The 19491-nt window shown below is 44.3% G+C and overlaps 1 protein-coding gene across 2 annotated transcripts; it reads right to left on the reverse strand.

Annotated features, from left to right (window-relative positions):
* Positions 1-237: 237 nt before the first annotated feature.
* On the reverse strand, positions 238-10744 carry TMEM39B (transmembrane protein 39B). 2 transcript variants are annotated; one of them, XM_088451228.1, is made up of 9 exons: positions 10646-10744; positions 9886-10067; positions 7562-7781; positions 6774-6857; positions 6542-6696; positions 3974-4295; positions 3438-3625; positions 2923-3043; positions 238-567 (listed from the first exon to the last, which is right to left on the reverse strand). In XM_088451228.1, exons 2-9 carry the CDS (start codon positions 10011-10013, stop codon positions 331-333), a joined length of 1455 nt encoding a protein of 484 aa, XP_088307354.1. In that variant the 5' UTR covers positions 10014-10067; positions 10646-10744; the 3' UTR covers positions 238-330. The 2 variants fall into 2 exon arrangements, with proteins under 2 accessions (XP_088307354.1, XP_088307355.1); XM_088451229.1 differs by lacking the exon at positions 10646-10744 and adding an exon at positions 10515-10627.
* Positions 10745-19491: the final 8747 nt, after the last annotated feature.

A 19491-nucleotide genomic window follows, 5' to 3' on the forward strand; every position in this document is an offset into this window, starting at 1 on the left:
GTAAACCCCCTAAAAAACTCCATGCTTCTATTCCAATATTTAAAAGCAAAATAAAAAATGAAAGAAAGGATATCAAGGCCATAGTAAGAATAAACCTCTTTCCCCTTTCTTTGGGTCTGCAGAACTTTGCACACTTCCAGAAAAATCAAGTGTATAGTAAAAATAACCAAAACAAAATATAGGTGTTAAATATTGGCCAGTTTTTCTTACTATTTCAAGCAAAACCACCAGACAACATTGCAGAGTAAAAAAATATGCTCTTGTTTTTAATTACACAAAGAAACAAAGCAATTGTAACAAAAATACAGAGCTTTGATGCTTGGGGTGGAGTCAGTTCAGCTTCTGCTCAGAGTCTGAGACCCCTGTATAAGAATAAGCTTTCCCCAGTACAATCCGGTCACGGAGCAACTTGAAAAAGGCGTAGTAATTACTGAACAGGATGAGGGCTAGAGAGATGGTGTGGTGCCACTTCTCTGACGAGAGAAGCGAATACAATTGGTAAAATATGAGAAATCCCTCCAGCGCCGTTAACATGTTCAGCACCCGCAGTGGGTTACTAAAGAAAAACTGGAAGAGAAAAAGATTGAAACTCTACAAAGCAAATAAAACAGTTTTGGTTAAACAATCCACATTTTCAGTCATGAAAGTGAATACAATCTTTAAACAGTAGTATTAATAAAAGTCATTATTTTAAACAATTCAGTTACCTGGTTTATCCTATTCAAAAGAGGAAATGGGAGAAATGATCTAGTCTTTAATATACTTTACACATCTCGGGTCACAAGCTACAGTCCCTTTGACATAATCCGCTATGGTGGATAACCAGATGCGTTATGCTATAGGCCAGGCTCTATACACATCTTGCCTACAAATAGCTCACAAACTATATGCTCCCCGGCCTTCCAGTTGAGGCCCAGGATGGCTGGTGCACACAGATTTTAGTTGCTGGTGGTTGTTGGCTTGATTGCCCCATGAAATCATGATGTTGCCCTGAATCTCATGTATGTTTGTGCTCTGATGGAGGCAACTATATGGACTCTGGAAAGTGAAAACAAAAAATGGGTGACAGCACAGATGTGAGTGTATATATTTGTATAGGAACACTCTTAAAAACAGTATAATTATTGTAAATTACATTTATTGCACACAAAAACATAAAAATGCAATACTGCAATAAGCTAACTATTTTAACATGTATTAGTGCAGTTGAAAAATGTCCTTGGACTGGATATTGGGACAGGAAAATTAGATTGGGAACTCCAATTCAAGGAATATTATACAGTCACTTGAAAAAAAGAGTTTAAAGAGGAATGAGATGAAGACCTATAGGTGCAGCTGTGTGCAGAGGAATCAGGTGTTAGCACATCAAGGATATCAGAAGTCATAGAGTTAGGTCCTGTGTGGTTTGTGGTCCACCCTGTGTGTGCGAGAGGCTGGCTCCCATGAGGAGTACATACAGTTTACTGGAGTGTTGAAAAGGAATACCACTTTTCTCATGGAAAACAGTTCCCAGATAGATGCCATTCTTATTTGGGTGACATCAATTGCAGAGCCCTATTTGGAGTCCCTGAAGTGGCAGCAGGAGGTATACTGGTAGCTGTAAACCAGATAAATGTATTACAAGTCTGTACACCGGATGGTGGAATACCAGTGTGTCTCGAAGTGAAGTCCAAGGGGTGGTAGAGGGATTAGCCTTAAGCTGGCCACACACTAGACCAACTTGCATCCAACCAGCCAACTAGTTGATTGGTTGGAATGAAAATCTGGTAAGGAATGGGAGTAAATGATGATCAGTAATTTGCTCCTAAATGCCAGAAAACATGAAAATGGTCGTCCAGACAAGTTTGTTAAATGTTTGATCTAAACAATTTGTTCAAACAACAGTTTTTGTCCATTTTCCGGTGTTTGGGAGCAAATTGCACATTGTCATTTGCTTTTATACCTTACCAGATTTTCATTCCAACCAATCAACAAGTTGGCTGGTTGGACAGATAATCTTTAGATGTGTGGCCAGCTTTACATGTTTAGTCAAAACGGATTCAACTTCTTCAGAGGCAAGTGTACACAATAGTAGCTTATTGCAGTTAATTTTTATGTTTGTGTTATATGTTTCCATGTGCAATAAATGTCATTCACAGTAATTATACTGTTTTCATAGTGTTCCTTTACATACACCCACATCTTCGCTGTCACCCCATTCGTTTCACTTTCCAGTCTTCTTGTACAGACAGCTCTATCTGTATTGACATCAGCACTTGATTGGTGCATGTTATATGTACACTCATTCCTTTCTCCAACCAACATATTTGGGGCTATCTTAATTAGCAGTGCTAAATAGGCCCTATTTTACATTTTATATGAACTCAGGAATCATGTCATCATTACAGCCACTATATTAACCCAGCAAACTGGCTAATTATTGTGTCCAGGTAGCAATGCCTAGGTATTGTTCATTTTAGCACCCTGTAGCTGTCACAATCCATGCAGTTCCTCTTTCCTGCATGGGGTGTCGTTCACTGCTCTGGTGCTTCTAGCACATTTGGTCTGTATCTCAGCAGTTTGTTGCATCAGCTGAGTGTGCTAGAAGCACCAGAGCAGAAAACAACTCCCGAGGCAGGAAAGAGGAACTGCACGTGTTGTGACAGGTCCAGGGTGCTAGAATGAACACTACCTAGTGTTACTGTCTGCACTGAGAAGTGAACACAAGTGTACCGTACCTTTGACCACACTTATCGACAAGTCTACTGTATCTCTGCAGTTAACCCTGGCTGTACTTATCCATAAATCCTGGGCATTAGCTCTGATCACAGGTACGGACTGGCCATTGGGATCCATTAGTGAAAACAAAAACACTGTAAACAATTTGCCAATACAATTCCAATGCTGCACAATAAAAATACATCTTTTGAGGGCAACACTTACATGAAACCGAAAATGAGACATATCGGAGGGAACTGCTACGTTATAGTGACCAACAGCTTTGTAGACATTCCTGTTGTGCTTTACCAGCACACCTTGGGGCCACATGCACTCCTCCATCCATCTGTCAAACAAACATTAACACTGCAGTCAGTCAAGTGTGTAAATGGTCCCAAAATTAAATAATCAATCAGTTATGGGTTTATATGTTAGATTTATAACAAATAACACCATTCCTCAAATACTTTTTTCCATGGTATAAAGATGTACCATTCTGTTTAATTCCCAATCCCATTCTTATCCCTTGAAAACCATGTGTGGAATTTATTACAAAAACACTGATAAAAGCAGAGTTATCCTTAACATCCCCCATATGTACTAAATATCAGTCTTAGGAATAGAGAAGTTTTTCAGAAATGCAAAGCCGTGACTAACTCCAAATCACTATAATATGGACTGAACGACAGTAGTTCACAATTTGCTCATGTGCAGTTTAGATAAGGTGGATATTTTCTTACGAGTGTTGCAGCATGTTGGAGCACAGAGCTGGGTCCACTTTTTGCCAGCAGCCAAGGTGAGCTGCTGCCTTGTGCAGTAAATCGCAGTACCGTGCGGGCAACAGGTGTTGGGTGAGGATCACGGACGTGCTGAGGGAAACTTGGAGAAACAGTTCACATGACCAACGCTTGTCATAATACTGAGTGCTCTGTGCAAAGGAAACAAAGGAGAACATTTAAGCTGAAGACTTGTGTAAGTGTGAAAGTAGACAGTTACCTATAGCAGCAGGGAGCAAAGTCAAAAATAGTTGAATAAAAAGTAAAAATATATGATGCTACCAATGTAAAAGAAGTGCTGTAGAATGTAAATGAAGTGCAGGATACATGATTAAATGTGTGTATGCATTCTCATTAAGTAAACATTGGAAGGTAAAGATATACACAGCTGTTTTTGGAGGTTATATTACAAAAAAAGTGAAAGGACAAACTGGGCTAAGAAAGTAACATGTGCTTGTGTATATCTATCCAATCCATTGCACCATATGAAGAGCTGGTACCTTGACAAACCACACAGGCACAAAGGCCACGTAGTATGCAGAAAGCATGGAGCTGAGCAGCACCTCCCGAACTCGCCAGTTGAAGTCCAGCTTCAGGTAATGCACTTCACTGCGGATTAGGTCAGGAGAGAGGCAGCATGCGTGCGTGGGTAGAGGATCCGTGCTTGGCCTCCACATGTGCTGCAACACGGTCAGGTAATCCCGTCCTGCCTTATCTACAGGTCCTAGGTCTCCACCAACATGAGTGCCAGGAACATGGGCAAAGAGGCTAGAACGCCGGAAATCATACCCAAGGTGCAGAAAAGGGATGTACATACCAAATCTGCCAACAGTAGCATAAAAAAAGACAAAGGAAACAAACAATTCTAAGATATTCTGTAGCACTGAACAAGAATGAAAACATTACAAACATAATTCCCAGGGGCTTATTTTATGATCCTAGTCTGTCCTATGTGCAATTCAGTAAAACAGATTAAGACAATAAGCACTGTTAACATTGCCCATACTTGTGGTAGACTAATCAAAGCAAAAATCTTCAATATTAATTTGTGTCCGTATATCTTGGATACGTTGACAAATTAAATGTGAAAAAAAAAGTAGCAGATGCTGCCTTCCATGAAGGATACAGCCTCTCCTGTTTATGTAAGAACTATTCAGCTACTTTAGTCTTTTTTAGGTTTTGACTATTTTTACTTTTGTACTTTGTTCGCTCTTGATTACTAATCTAGGCCCACTATGTATCTTTTACCTCCCCCCTTCTCTCCTTTATTACTCTCCTTTCCTCATCCTATTTTTTTTCTAAATAATAGAAAGCAAAGGAAATGACGGTATTTGTTTCTCTGATGTTATCTATTGTTGTAGTTACCTTTCATAAATAAATAAATAAATAAAAAAAAAGAGAGTAACAAAGCCCCCCAAAGTGGGTGAAGAAGAACTAAAGTTGTGTCAGAAACCAAAGACTAACAGAAAAGTCATTACTTGCTTGGATAATAATACTTAAAGGTGAGCACCATCTATGTTTGAATTTAATCCCGGATTCTGAGGTGGGAGTAAAGCAAAAAAAAGTAAGTAACTTTGTATCTAAAACAAACCATGCAGCAATGCATGGGGTGCAAATACATTTACCATTTTTGCTTGCAGGGTAAATACTGGCTGTTTTTGCATGTAGCCGACAAATGTTGGAAAGCTTTATTTTTACACTGCGATTTAGGTTTAGACACATCCTTCCCAAATCTAAATCTCTCTGCACATTTTAAATCTATCCCACCTGCAGTGCAGCATGGTTTTACCAAGGTGCAAAGTTCCTTGCTTTTTTGCTTTACTCCCTAATCAGAATCAGCCCTATGCCTGTGTGTTTTCCATGGTTGGACACAGTGTCTAAGAGAAATGTGCATCAAGAATACTCAATCTATTTAGTTTAATCCTTTAACATTCAAATAGCATCTAACAAAAGGTGATCAGACACTAATTACTACTGAACAAACTATACTTTCTCTGAACATAGGGGGAGATTCAAGGTCCGACGGTGTTGCTACCGCAGCTGCTGCCATGGTAGCAGCTGCGATAGCACTATTATGATAATTCAACAGGAGGCATCACGTCTCCTGAATGCTGTACTTTTCTGAGCTGCGTCCATGGACGCAGCATCGGAAAACATCTGCGCGATCCTGTGTCCCAGCTTGAGTGACCATGGGGTCACTCAAACCGGCAAACTCAGTTCCTCATAAGAGGCCAGGAAATCTCCGCCAGCCAACGGAGATCCTGGAATCTTCCCTTACCGCCCCAACAGCGGCAACGGCCTTCCCTTACTGCCCAGAAGCGGCAGCAGAATGTCAATCACTGACAGTCAGCTGTCAATCACTGCACATGGGAAGTACGGGTCTTGTGCCGGCACTATAGGAGATGTGTGCTAACCACATCTCTGAAATAGCCCCATTTTAATCTATTAAACTGTTTCTTTCTTGCATTGGACCAAGGTACAAACCCACATACAACATTGACAGGAATTTAGAAACTCCCAACTGCTTGGCTGCAAGGGAGAACAGGATTGTACGGACAATTACTCTATTAAAGACACTGGTTAAAGGATCTGAACATTTCTACTACTGATCAAAGTAAAAGTATGGATGGTCTGTGTGTGATTTCTACAATGTGACTAAATAAGCCTGTGTCCTACAAAGAAAAAGTGACTATTTTGTGCACTTATTGCACAGTACTCAGAAGTATTAGGCACTGGGAGCTCTTCTAAGTGGACATTAAAACGATGGTTGAAAGTAAATACAAAACATAGGGGCAGATGTACTAAGCTCTGGAAAGTGATAACTTGGAGAGTGATAAACTACCAACCAATCAGCTTCTGTTATTTTTTTAAACACAGGCTGTAACATGACAGTAAGGAGCTAAGTGGCGGGTAGTTTATCAGTCTCCAATTTATCACTTTTCAGAGCTTAGTAGACCTCCCCCTGAATAACATGTACACTTTTTATAGAGTGCAATGTTATGTTTGTGCAATACTCCCATAGCACTCTCCCACTGGCAGAATTCTTGTTTTTATGATCACTCACTCACGGGTAGCATAAGAAAAGCAGGTTGAGGAAGGAGTGTGTCCTAAATAGCAGAATTAAGGAACGACATAAACTCCATCCTGTTCCTGTCAGCACTGCAAACCTTGTAGCCACCAGGAGCAAGGAGTGTGGCAGAGAAGACTTCCCTCCTTGCGAGGCCTACACAAAAGAGAAAAAAGGTTTGATAACTAATAATTTGCTTTTCTACCAAGAACCCAAGTGTGTTGTAGACATACCTCCCGCACAATTGCAGCAATCAATCTTCGAGCGAGCACAATCGTTGTGAGGGTCAGCACATTAAAATCAATCAGGTGGAAGTTCTGCAGTAAAATAAGTACAATAAGGACCAGGTCATGTGCATATTTGTTTATCTCATGGCTGATACAATGTAATGTATAATAGAGATGGTAAAACATCCTCTTTAACCACTTGCCTGGTGTGGTCGCATCTGATGCGACCTTGCCAGGCTGGTCTATCCGACAAGGCCGCACCTGATGTGACCAATCAGAAATGCCCACTGGGTGCAGCCGAAAGATAATCTTCCAGCAGCCACCAATCTCAGAGAGATCTCCTGGCCCCTCTGCATCATTACACCATCCGCCAGTGTCTGCCGTGCAGCCGATTACTGCTGATAGGGCAGCCTGGCAGCACCGTCCACCTGGTGGCTGCAGAGAGGAGCAGCCGCAGGGGCAAGGTAGATCAAGCAGCCCTCAGCCCCCAATTGTATACAGGGTGGCTACAGAGAGGAGCAGCCACCGGGGAAATGTAAAGCTGTGATTTTCCGATTATCAATGTTCCGATATGACAGTTAATGGTTTAAAGAAGCCAATACTTTTTTTTTTTTTTTTTAAATCGTGTTGGATAAGTTTTAAACAGATGTTCTTGACCTAATTCAATCATAAAAAATTTTTAATTTCTCAGCAGTTTTTGGAACAAATGATAGCCAGTTAACATACAGTGGTGGTTTTTCACTCATGTTTAATTATATCCAGCAATATTTGACCTAAGAGTTCTTGGTACTCACCAGAGAAGTATGTGAAGGTGGATGGGATGGTGGGTACCACCAAACAGTCTTGTAGATATTGATGTAGTGCACAAACAAGGCAATGAGGTGACATAGGAAAAGCTGCAGCTCAAACAGGAGGTGGCGGTCTGCAGGTAGTTCAGGGATCTTGCAGTGACGCAGAGGTACCACTGTCTGGGCTGCAAGAGGAGGACTGGACAAGCCTGTACTGGAGCTACTCCTGAAAAGAGGTGAGAGTTAGACATATAGTCTGATTAACTGAAATGGTGAATAATGAAGATTTGATCTTTTACATTGAAGTTTCAGGTTCTAGGCAAAGGAGGAAACAAAAATTAACAATACATTTTTTTTTTTGTCAGTTCCTTTATGAAATATTCAAGAAAAAGGAACTTCAGATTGAAGTCCTGATACTTAGTTGTGTTGCAGACAGGTAAACTGTGAGCCCACTTCTTTATAAATACAATAACCAATACAAACAAATGTAACCTATTGCATCCGAACTGTTTTTCCTCTCTTTTTCAGGGACACTGATTATTTTACAGGTTGAGTCTCCGATATCCAAAATGCTTGGGACCAGGGGTATTTTGGATCACGGAATATTCCGTATTTTGGAATATTTGCATATCATAATGAAATATGTTGGGAGTGGGACCCAAATATACACACAGAATGGATGTGTTACATACACCTTATACACACAGCCTGCAGGTAATTTTATACAATATTTTCAATAATTTTGTGAATCAAACAAAGTTTGTGTACATACATAAAATTCAGTTTTGTTTCATATACACCCTATACAGACAGCCTGAAGGTAATTTTATACAATATTTTTAATAATTTGTGCCTTAGACAAAGTTTGTGTACATTGAGCCATCAAAAATCAAAAGTTTCATTATCTCAGTCAAGCCAAAAAAATTCTGTATTTCGGAATATTCCGTATTTTGGAATATTTGGATTTAGGAGACTCAACCTGTACTTACATTCCTCTTTCTAAAACAATATACTAACTCAATTTTCCCACAGCGGACAACACTTTTTGTAAAGCTAAGCAAGTACTTATAAATTTGCCACAGTTCTGGCAACTTTATTTTGCCTCCAACAATGAATCAAAAAGTGAGCACACACCGATGTAACTACAGCAAAACATGCAATATATTACATAGTATACGCTTCTTATAAATAAAAGTATAACCTTCTTATAAAGGAATGTCTTTGTTATCATTTTTTCTATGTAATATAAGACAAAAAAAATATATATATTGGAACTAATAAAAGCTAACCACTATACAAAAGCTATATACAAACTTGTGCATTATAGTCAAGATTATGCTCTGATTCATTAGCACAGCACAAACAGCTTTAAAAAAAATTATCACTAGGGCTATATTTACTAAAGTCCGGAATTTTACAAGTGGAGATGTTGCCCATAGCAACCAATCAGATTCAAGCTATTATCTTCTAGACGGTGCTAGAAAGACAAGTAGAATCCGATTGGTTGCTATGGGCAACAACTCCACTTCTAAAAACCCGCACTTTAGTAATTATACCCCCTGATATATATAGTAAGCACTATTCATGCGCACATCCTAAAGTTCATGGATTTTCTATTTACCAGGAGGATCTCAGAGTTCAGCACAGAGGGACAATTCTGACGCAGTGTTGATGTCGCAAGCAGTTGGCCGATGTTTAAGTTTGCGCATGCGTCCCAATTATTAGCACTCAGAGATGCAGTGCAGAATGGGCCGTACGGGTTGTGAATTGTAGTCAGAGTTTCTGAGAGGTAACGGGGGTGGCTAGGTAGACGCGGGCATGTTGCTGAAAGCGGCTGCATCCCTACACGTTGAAAAGCTCACACAGGAGGCCATACTCAGACAGAGAAACTGCGCCTGCCATAGGGCTAGTGCAAGTTTCAATGGTGCGACCAATGGTGGCGTCTAAAGATGCACAGACGGAAATGCCCTCTCTCAAGATGCTGCAGGTGCAAGTCTCAGTTTTGTGAACAGCAGCATTAGCATAGGACGCAGATGCAACAATGGCAAAAGACGTGGCCGAGTACGACTCTGAATCAGCCCTAGAGTGGGATAGAGGGCAGACCCAGCAGTACATGCCCTCAAAGCGTAGATTTACCTCTACTTATTATGCTGAAAGTGACTTACAGCAATATACAATTTTCCTACAGTATTTATGGACTTTCATTAGATATGGTATATAAAAAGCTAATTAACACATAGGTGTGAGTGCATGTGTATTTAGATTCAACAGTATTATAATGCAGCACAATTGAATAACATAAGACTGTTGATAAGTCTTTTCTTCTGTACCTGACTCTTGACCTCACTCCACTCACAGTAGGGGTCCCACCATGGACTGCACCACCAGCAGATCCCGGGTCACAAAGGGGGGTGCGGCAGTAAGACGTCCGGTTCGGGCCCCGACGCCCCCCAGCCATATCTGGGCTTATCCTATTTCAGTCACAGCGTGACATGTATAGTTGATTTACCTGCTACAGTATACAACAATAAATACACAAAGATTCCCCACAATAAAAGCCCTCATAGTATATAAAACATGTGTTAATTATGTTCATTTAAAACCGTATACATAACTTCAAGTGAAAATGAATGCAACCTAGAAATGTGTTATTATTGTGAGTTCTTTAATTCAATATGTCTGATAGCAAATGTATGAATGCAATAGAGGCTGGCATATAGCCTTCTATGGAATGATAGGTAACACAGGAGATGCCACTAGACACCCAGATATGAATGATCCATGAAGGGGCAGGACAGCGTCACTGAGGGCACAGACCCCTGCAGAACCGAGAACATGCAGTGAGGCTGATATTGGGCCAGGTCGTTAGCAACACTGGGTTACTGGTGATTATAAAACGGATTTGTATCTGTGTGTGTGTGCAGCCCAGCAGTGCTGCATAAAAGCACCCAAGACTTACCCCTCCCGTAAAACAGCTATTAATATTATGCACAAAGGAGACGTGAATATACATGGAGGATAACGCATAGTGCAATCTGCCTCCCCAGGGGTAGATAGTCAGAGCTTGCCAACACCCCCAAAAACACTCACCACTTCTGTCCTGCGGGAACGCGCCTTGTGTCACAGAGTACCGGGAGCGCGCAGTGAGAGGAGGAGGAGCTTACTCCAGGCCACCACGTGATGACCTCAGACGCGGCAGCACAGCACAGCAGTAGCACGGGGGAAGCCTGAGTCCTGTGTACGCAATGCGCATGCGCGCTGCCTAATCTGCCAGATGATGCATTTTATGTACTGTTATACTGTGCTATGTTGTTTGTTACTGGTGCCGGTACCGGCATAGCTGTGACTTTAGATCAGAATACATAATGCAGTTGCCCCAGGCACAATTAGCTCCAAAGGCATCCCCTGACCATGATTTGCCTTAGTGCCGGTATGTTCTATAGATGGTCATCGATCTCCGATATATTTAAAAAGATCTATTTTCATGTGTGCTGTATCGCGGTTTTTGGGTCAATTCTGGAGACAAGGGGCTGATTCAGAGCCACACGCATACCTCCCAAACGTTCTAATTTTGGCAAGACAATCCCGCTCTTTGGATGTCCCGCCATCCCACCCGCGGGCAGTTGTGTCCTGTGGTGATAAGCAGAGCCATAAGTAGACTTTTTGGTACCCTGGGCCAGAAAGAGCATTGCCCAGTTTTCAAATAGGGACATAAACTGCGTACCTGACAAAAGGGCTTGGCCTCATGGGTAAGGGCAATGACAAATCTGGATGCCCCGTTTGATTCATCTAAATACAGTTCCCTGTCAGTACAAAGACCCTCTACTTGATAAAAAATTAGCCCCTACCCTCACAGAGGCAGTCAATTCAGCTGGGGCTCCATTATTCCAGCACTCCAGGCCATTTACAGAGGTTGAGGATCGTGTCTGCATGGTGGAGGATGAGTTGCATGTAAGCTTGCGAGCAGGGCCTTCCTACCTATATATCTGTTATAACCCAGTTTTGTTCTATTAATGCTTACAATTGTAAAGCGCAACGGAATATGCTGCGCTATATAAGAAACTGTTAATAAATAAATGAAGCCAAGTCTCCTACACACCCATGAATCTACCATTGCAGCACTTTATGACCATGAAAGATCTCAAAAACAGACTGTTGCACTAATCCCGGGATCCCAAACGTTTCTGAGCCCCAAAAATACTCGGGATTATAATCATTAAATCCGGGTATTACGGGATTCAAAACACACTGGGCTGAGGGCATTGGGATAATACTTCTTGGTTCCGGTCCTCTAAATTGTCTGTAAGAATAGATGGAGTCCCATAATGCAGTTGCTCTCAGTCACTGATAGGCTAGGCGCAAACTGCGTGGTTACATCATCACTTGGCGGCATGCTCCCAGTCAGTCAGTTACTAAGAGCAGCCACATCACAAGTTACCCCTACTGCCTGGTGAACAAGGAGCTGAAGATAATCATCGCTCAATGCTCTCTGTTTTCCATGGTGCCCGGTGTATTGGAGATGTTTGTAGATATTGTATACTGTTAATGCAGCAAGAGTCGGGCAAGTCTGCAGGTGCACTCAACAGGGTTGGTGTGTGCCTAGGAGGAGGTGCTGGCTATACTCCTGTGCGTATGGGTAGGAGGAGGTGCTGTTTATACTCCTGTTTGTGTGTGTATTTACAATTCAGTACTGGGAATCCTGGGATTAAGATTTTTTCAATCCCAAATTCCAGGATTACAAAAATGGGGCAGGATTGGCTTCCTTAATTGGTAGGTGTCATCTCTATAAAATAGTAAATTTATCTCTCGATGGTGTAATGGTTAGCATTACTGCCTCACAGCGCTATGGTCGTGGGTTCGATTCCAGCTACGGCCCTAACTGTGTGGAGTTTGTATATTCTCCCTGTGCTTGCGTGGGTTTCCTCCGGGTACTCCGGTTTCCTCCCACACTCCAAAAATATACTGGTAGGTTAATTGGTTCCCAACAAAATTACCCCTAGTGTGTGTGTGAGCATGTGATGGGGAATATAGATTGTAAGCTCCACTGGGGCAGGGACTGATGTGAATGGCCAACTATTCTCTGTAAAACGCTGCGGAATATGTGTGCGCTATATAAATAACTGGTAATAAATAAATAAATCTCTCATGCACTTTGTCATTCAGATGTTGCAGATTCTAGGGACTCTGAGAGATTTCGGGTTCCTTCACCAGCCATTTCTGAAATTTATATGGGCCAGAAAGCACTCTAGAATCTTATTTAAATAACAGCAATCATCTCAGCTTGGAGGTGTCATTATGCCCTGGCTGCTAAATTATAGGATAGCCATAGACTGGATTGGCGATTCTAATGTTTATACCACTTACTCTATGCAGCAGGCATTCAGTCCAGACAGGAGTCTTATTTCCCTACTACGCACTCACCCCATGTCTTTCCCTTTCATAGTCAAGGATAATATATTATTATACACTACCTGCTCGGCATGGCGTATGGTCCAAACTAGGCTCTAAGGGGTACATTTACTAAAGTGAGAGTTTTTAGAAGTGAGTTTTAAAAGTGATGTTGCCCATAGTAACCAATCAGATTCTAGCTATTATCTTCTAGAAGGTGCTAGTTAAATCTTAAGTAGAATCTGATTGGATGCTATGGGCAACATCACTTTTAAACCTCACTTCTAAAAACTCTCACTTTAGTAAATTTACCCCTAAGTATCACTCGCTTTTTTTGGACCACTATGGGGTTACCCTGATTTTTCATTCTTATGCGAGACACACCTAAAACACTCCATAGGGCATATGAATTAATATTTTTGCCTCACTTGCTGTGCATTTTTTTCTCTTGCCTCGGAAATGCTTATTCTTTTTGTCATATCCCATGACATCACCCGACTGTATTGTGTTATATGACAATCTTTCAATAATTTATGTTACAAAAAAAAAATCTATGCACTCCTGGGACAAACTCTACATATCATGATTTGGTAAGATAGCAGCAGTTAAGATGACCTTGTACTTAGGCTTCTATATTTAATTTTCAAGTCTTGCAGGTTAGATTACCTTCCCAGCATATCCCGTTTTATCTGGTTAGAGTGGAAGACTTAGGTCCGTTTTTAAATATTATGTAAACACCAGAGAGAAGGAGGCATTGGCTTATTGAATTTACATAAATATTACTCAGCCTCTCATCTGGCCCAAGTGGTCCTCTAGCATGCTCCACGTCACACACAGCTCTGGGTAGATCTTGAGGCTGATATGATTGTTTTTTTACTCCCCGTACTTGTTATTCTGGTTCAGCCCCATAGACAGACCTTCGAAGGTATTACACCCCCCTACCTTGAAATTCTCCATTGGAATCTGGGATTTTTGCCAGTGGACATTCTCCCTGATTAAAAAATCATACCCTCTGTGTCTCCCTTATAAGGCATTTGATTACCGGACCTCATGCAATATTAAATTCCTTCCTGATGTTGCCCCACTCTGGCATTTTCCAGATTTGAATTGACTTCAACAGCATTCCAGATTCCCCACTTTCTGTTTTACCAGTTTTTACTAATTAGCCATTTTTTATACTTCCATTGACTCTTTTCGCTCTATGGCCCAAACTGGAATCTCTATGCCTTCTTATGACTGACAGTTAAGGCCTCATCTCGACAATGTATCTAACTATGCTGGTATAAAACCAACCACCCAAGGACTAACATGAAGTGAGAGGTCAATGGGGATTCTCTTGACCCAGAGAATAGGAAGAGAATTTGCGAAAGGATCTCAAAATTGTTGATATGTTCTAGGATCAAAGAAGAGGCTTATACGCGTTTCTATTAGCTGTATCTTGTCCCGTTGCATCTTCACACAATTTTTCAAAGCATTTTGGACCAATGTTCCATGTGTGATGAAACTATGGGCCTGATTCAGACCCGCTCGGAGCCGCTGGCCGCTCGCAGGGCCTGTGGGCGTGTTTTGTTTTGTTTTTTTCCGTCCGGCTGCTCACAAAGCTGTGGGAGACCACCGACACCTTGTGCAAGCGGCCTGGAGCCTGTTGCGCTAATCGCGACCATCTGCCTTGCGACGAGACCCTGCGGTAGGGTCTCGGCTTCCGCAGGAAGTCCACTATTGACATCAGTTGTGATGTCTGTAGGTCCTCCCTCAAACGCCAGGCATTCCTAAGGGAATGCCGTCTTGTAGTGAGCCCTGTAGCGACTGAACTTCAGTTGCTCGACGGGGCTCGCGCATGCACATGCCGGACGCGGCGCATATGCAGATCACAAACATCCAGCAACTTGAGAGTGGCTCTGAATCAGGCCCTATATCCACAAGACATCTTACCTCTCTTACTGCCTGCTTCCCCCTATGCTCCCTGATGTTCCTCCCCACTCTGCTCAGTTAATTTGCAGCTAACTTGAAAAGGCAGTCCCCATCTCTATGCACGCTTATCAATAAGGTGTAGCAGTTCCAGAGTTTGAAATCAATTACTATGATAATCTGTGACAAATTTTAAAAATTTCTAGGTATTTGGTTACCCTGGGTACATCACTTTGCAACCCCCGTGTGTGAACCTCTCAATACTATAAATTGTCGAAATCTCATTGACAATCTGATCCCATCCAATCTAATGTACCTTGAGCAATATTACAAATAATGGGTGAGTACTACAGTGTCCAGATGTGGAAAGCTGGTATAGCGTTGCCAAAACCCACTTACCCTATAATTGCAGCTAAAGGTGCTTCTACCAAGTTTTATACCCCTTTTCCACCAATATGCCACGTCAGACCTGGGTTTTCAAACACGGTTCCAGCCTCTGTCATAGCCAGGTCAAAACTTCTATATGTCATTAGACATGGCCTTTTTTCAGGCTCACAGAGATGAGGTCATAAAAAGTGGGTGGTGACAGCTCATTGAAGCTCCAACACCGCACTGTTTCCCGAGTCCTTCCTGGGTTCAACCCTGGGAGCTATCAAGAGTTGAATTCCTGGGTACCTCGACCCTGGGGTAATTTTTCTTAGACCCTTTTACACCAATTTTTCTTAGATCAATTTTACACCAATCCAGGTTATTTGGTGGAAAAGGGGTATTAGTGAATCGTTATATTAATCAAGTAATGTTTTATGTTTCGTTTTTCAACATAATAACCATATGATATTGCATGCACATAAAATCATGAAGTACAAACAACAAAAAATAAATATATAACAGGATGTCCAGATACAGGGATTTCTTCTGATATGCCTCTGTTCTGTTAAAGTAATGAGCATTTCATGGAGCTATCCCCACTTCTTCAGGAAAAGTGAAAAGTTTCCATCAGGAGTTCACTGGGAGCTTCTTTGGATTCTGGGCAGCAATTTGTGGACTATCTTTTGGCATTGGTTGTGCTTTTGTAGGGACAGACAACGCGAGCAGGGTATCACAATCCTGACCTCTGTCCAAAAGTTTTCTATTTTGGATCAAAGCCACTAAATGTGCACAAAAGTAGCAAGTTGAGCTCTAGCATAAATTTGGGGTAGTTGGAGAAGAGGCGCACCATGCCAGGGACCATACTCTTTTGATTTGAAACCATTTTCTTTGTAGTGTACACAGATGGAAACCTCCAAAAGTTTTTAACGAATCCTGGACCATTGGTCGAGGTCTGAGATTTGTCAGGTGTGATTAAGGAATTAAGCTTATTTCTACTTCAGGGTCCATAGGGTATCCACAGGATACCTTGGGGTATAGGTGTGACGTCAGTCGCAGGGCACCAAAGAGTTAAGCTTTCAGCCTCCCAGGATGCACTAGGTCCCCCTCCTATACCCCGCCCCCGGGCCAAGGCACCTCAGTTTAGTTTGGTGCCCGGCCGGAGTCGGGTGCACCTGTTGGAGTGGGGGCTAGAAGAGCCCCTGAAGCTTTTTCTTCATGCAGCTGTGGCTGCACATCTGGATGAACAGCATGGACAGTCAGTCCTGACGTCCATGCTGTCTTCCCTACACCCCGCCGGTACCAGAACGCCGGTACTGATCCGGGGATGCTGGTGGGCGTCTGGGGTCACAGCTAGCGGTGACCCCAGATGCTCCGGACCATGGCCGGATTCAAGGGGGACAGAGGTAAGCAGCGGGGTCCCGCGGTGGGTCCCCGCTGATCACATGGTCCTAAGTCCCCAGGCAGGGGGCTCCCTGGGGACTGGCTGCAGCGTGGAGCCAGGCGACCAACCTGCGCTTCCACTACCCCCTGGGACAGCGGACCGCAGCAGAGCGGTAGCGCTGCGGTGTCCCAGGGGTTAAATGCATGCCAGGGGAGCGCGCCTTCCCTGTCTCACAGCCGGCGCCTCCCCCGCTGCACACAGCCCTCTCTGCATGCTGCCGACTGGTCCTGTGGCAGCGCTCCTCCCCCAGGCCAGCCTCCTCTCTGCTCCTCGGCGGCCATCTTCTCCAGAACGCATGGTGAACGCTGCTGGAAGCGCTGGACGGAAGCATCGTGGTCTGGGTCCCCCCGCATACCTCTCCTCCGCTGTGGCTCAGGTCTGTGTATGCAGCGCTGTGTCCTACCAGGCCCTGTGTCTGTGTAGTTGAGCAATCAGCGCTGTTAGTGCAGGAATTGTTATTTCTCTGCATTGTATGTGACTGTGCTAGCGCTGCTGCCTGTAACTTTTCTTCTCTAAACTGTCAGCTTTATTACTGTCCCTGTTCTTCTGCTAAAGCCCTTGCGGTGCGGTGCTGCAGGGTGGTCTCTCGCCTATTTAATACTTAATTGGTGAGAGAGGTCACATACGTGGTGCCATAATGTCTGAAAGTGATTTTCCCCTCCGGCTACAGTGTACCACGTGCAAAGTACCGTTAGCGGGGGGGGAGGGTAGCGCGGAGGGCCTTTGCCGGCAGTGTTTGTCCATGGCGCTGCCTATTACGGTTACAGCACCGGTACAGGAGCCGCCCTGGGCTTGTTTCGCTCAGGCGTTAACAGCTTTAGTGGGCCAGTTAGCTCCGCAGCCCACGTTTACTCCGAGGGGTTTGTCCCAGCAGTCTGTGGTGTCGTCACCCATGCAGGGGTTCCCACGACAATTGGTGGTACCCCACAGTCTCCCTATTTCCCCGCTCCCGGGTTCTCAGGAGCCAGCGTGGGTTAACTCCCTGACGAGTTCTGTACAGCACTTGTCGGATGTGTTGCAAGGGGAGTCTGTGATGCGGCCTCATAAAAGGCCGGTGGCGTCTCTGTCCGCTCCTTATGAGGATGACGAAGGGACGTCTGATGATGGGGAGATTCTGGATCCTTACGATCAGGAACCTCTCCATACTAAGGACGCTGATGCTAAGTCCAAAGTATATATTCCTGGACTTATTCGGGCGGTCCGCACAGGCTTGGTGATTGAGGACGAAGTTCCCCCAGCGGCTAAATCTAAGTATGCCTTTTTCAAAGATGTGAAGGGCGATGCCACAGTCTTTCCTCTTTCGGGTCAGTTGGTGGACCATTTAGAGGAGGCGTGGAAACAACCTGGCAAAAGATACCAGCCGCAGAGACGCCTGGCGGTGGCTTATCCGTTCGCGGATAATTATTTTGCTAAGTGGGAATCCCCTCCACAGGTGGATTCTCACGTGACCCGTCTTGTCCGTAGTGCCACATTGCCGATGCCATCCATGTCCTCCCTTAAGGATGCTACGGACTGCAAGGTAGAAATCTGCCTGAAGTCCGCTTATTCCCTTGCAGGGGGGGCAGCACGGCCGGCTATGGCCATTTGCTGGGTTGCCAGAGCGATGGAGCGCTGGGTGGATTCATTAGAGGCTTCTTTTGAATCCGACTGTCCGGCCGAACAGGCGGAGTTGATTGGCAATCTCCGTGATTCGGCCACCTACATCAACGAGGCGGCTCTAGACATTAGTACTCTGGTGTCTAGAATTTCTTCAGCAGCGGTAGCTGCTCGTCGCACCTTGTGGCTGCGATCCTGGAAGGCGGACGCAGATTCCAAGAAAGGTCTGGAAGCGTTGCCATTTACCGGAGAAGTTCTCTTCGGTCCGGATCTGGATAAGATTGTGGCCACGCTGGCGGCAGCCAAATCTGCTTGTCTCCCATCGGCCGCTGCTCCTTCTGGTTCGGGACCATCGTCCTTTCGGTCATCTAGGGCCCAGGGCAGGCCCAAACCACAGTCGTTTCCTCGACAGGCTGGCCCTAAGAAATCGGTCAAGCCCCGGAAGCAGGCATGGAGTACCAGACGTCCGGCCCCCAAGCCAGATGACAAGCCTGCGGCCTGACGGTCCGGGCCTCCCTTTGGGGGATCCCAGGGTGGGAGGCCGCCTGCTACAGTTCGCCCAGTGTTGGTCGACCACTACGACAGACACTTGGGTTCTGGAGGTGGTTTCCCACGGATACGCCCTCTCCTTCCGGCACAGACCCCCGGCTCGCTTCTTCACCACGGGTCTCCCATCAGACCGGAACAAGGCTACGGAGCTGCGGAAGGTATTGCACACTATGCTCCAGGCTGGAGTTATAGTGGCTGTTCCATTCTCCCAGAGGGGCCAGGGTTTCTATTCAAATCTATTTTTGGTACAGAAACCCAATGGGTCATATCGTCCGATTCTCAACCTCAAAGCACTCAACAAGTCTTTGCGGGTCCCGAAGTTTCGGATGGAGACCCTACGGTCCATCATTCTGGCGCTGGAACCTGGGGACTACTTGGTGTCATTGGACATACAGGACGCTTACCTGCATGTCCCTATTCTTTGGCGCCATCAACAGTTCCTCAGGTTTGCAATCCGCAGCGACCACTTCCAGTTTCGGGCGTTACCTTTTGGCCTGGCAACAGCACCACGTGTTTTCACCAAGGTGATGGCGGTCATGGCGGCTTCTCTGCGGCTGCAGGGAGTCCGCATGTTGCCGTATTTGGACGACCTGTTATTGGTGGCAGGATCTCCAGAGCTCCTGTTACGCCACTTGGACCTGACCATTGCACTGCTGCAACGGCACGGCTGGCTAATCAACTGGCA

Source organism: Taudactylus pleione, unplaced genomic scaffold (genome assembly GCF_031769625.1).
Source record: "Taudactylus pleione unplaced genomic scaffold, aTauple2 ptg000541l, whole genome shotgun sequence".
Taxonomy (NCBI): domain Eukaryota; kingdom Metazoa; phylum Chordata; class Amphibia; order Anura; family Myobatrachidae; genus Taudactylus; species Taudactylus pleione.

Coding starts and splice junctions, on each gene's coding strand:
- TMEM39B (XM_088451228.1), bottom strand. CDS start 10,013: ATGGCTGGGGGGCGTCGGGGCCCGAACCGGACGTCTTACTGCCGCACC. Junction 3,626..3,973: donor TGCCTGTGTGGTTTGTCAAG/GTACCAGCTCTT, acceptor TCCTTTGCACAG/AGCACTCAGTATTATGACAA. Junction 568..2,922: donor TGTCTCATTTTCGGTTTCAT/GTAAGTGTTGCC, acceptor TTTCTCTTCCAG/TTTTTCTTTAGTAACCCACT.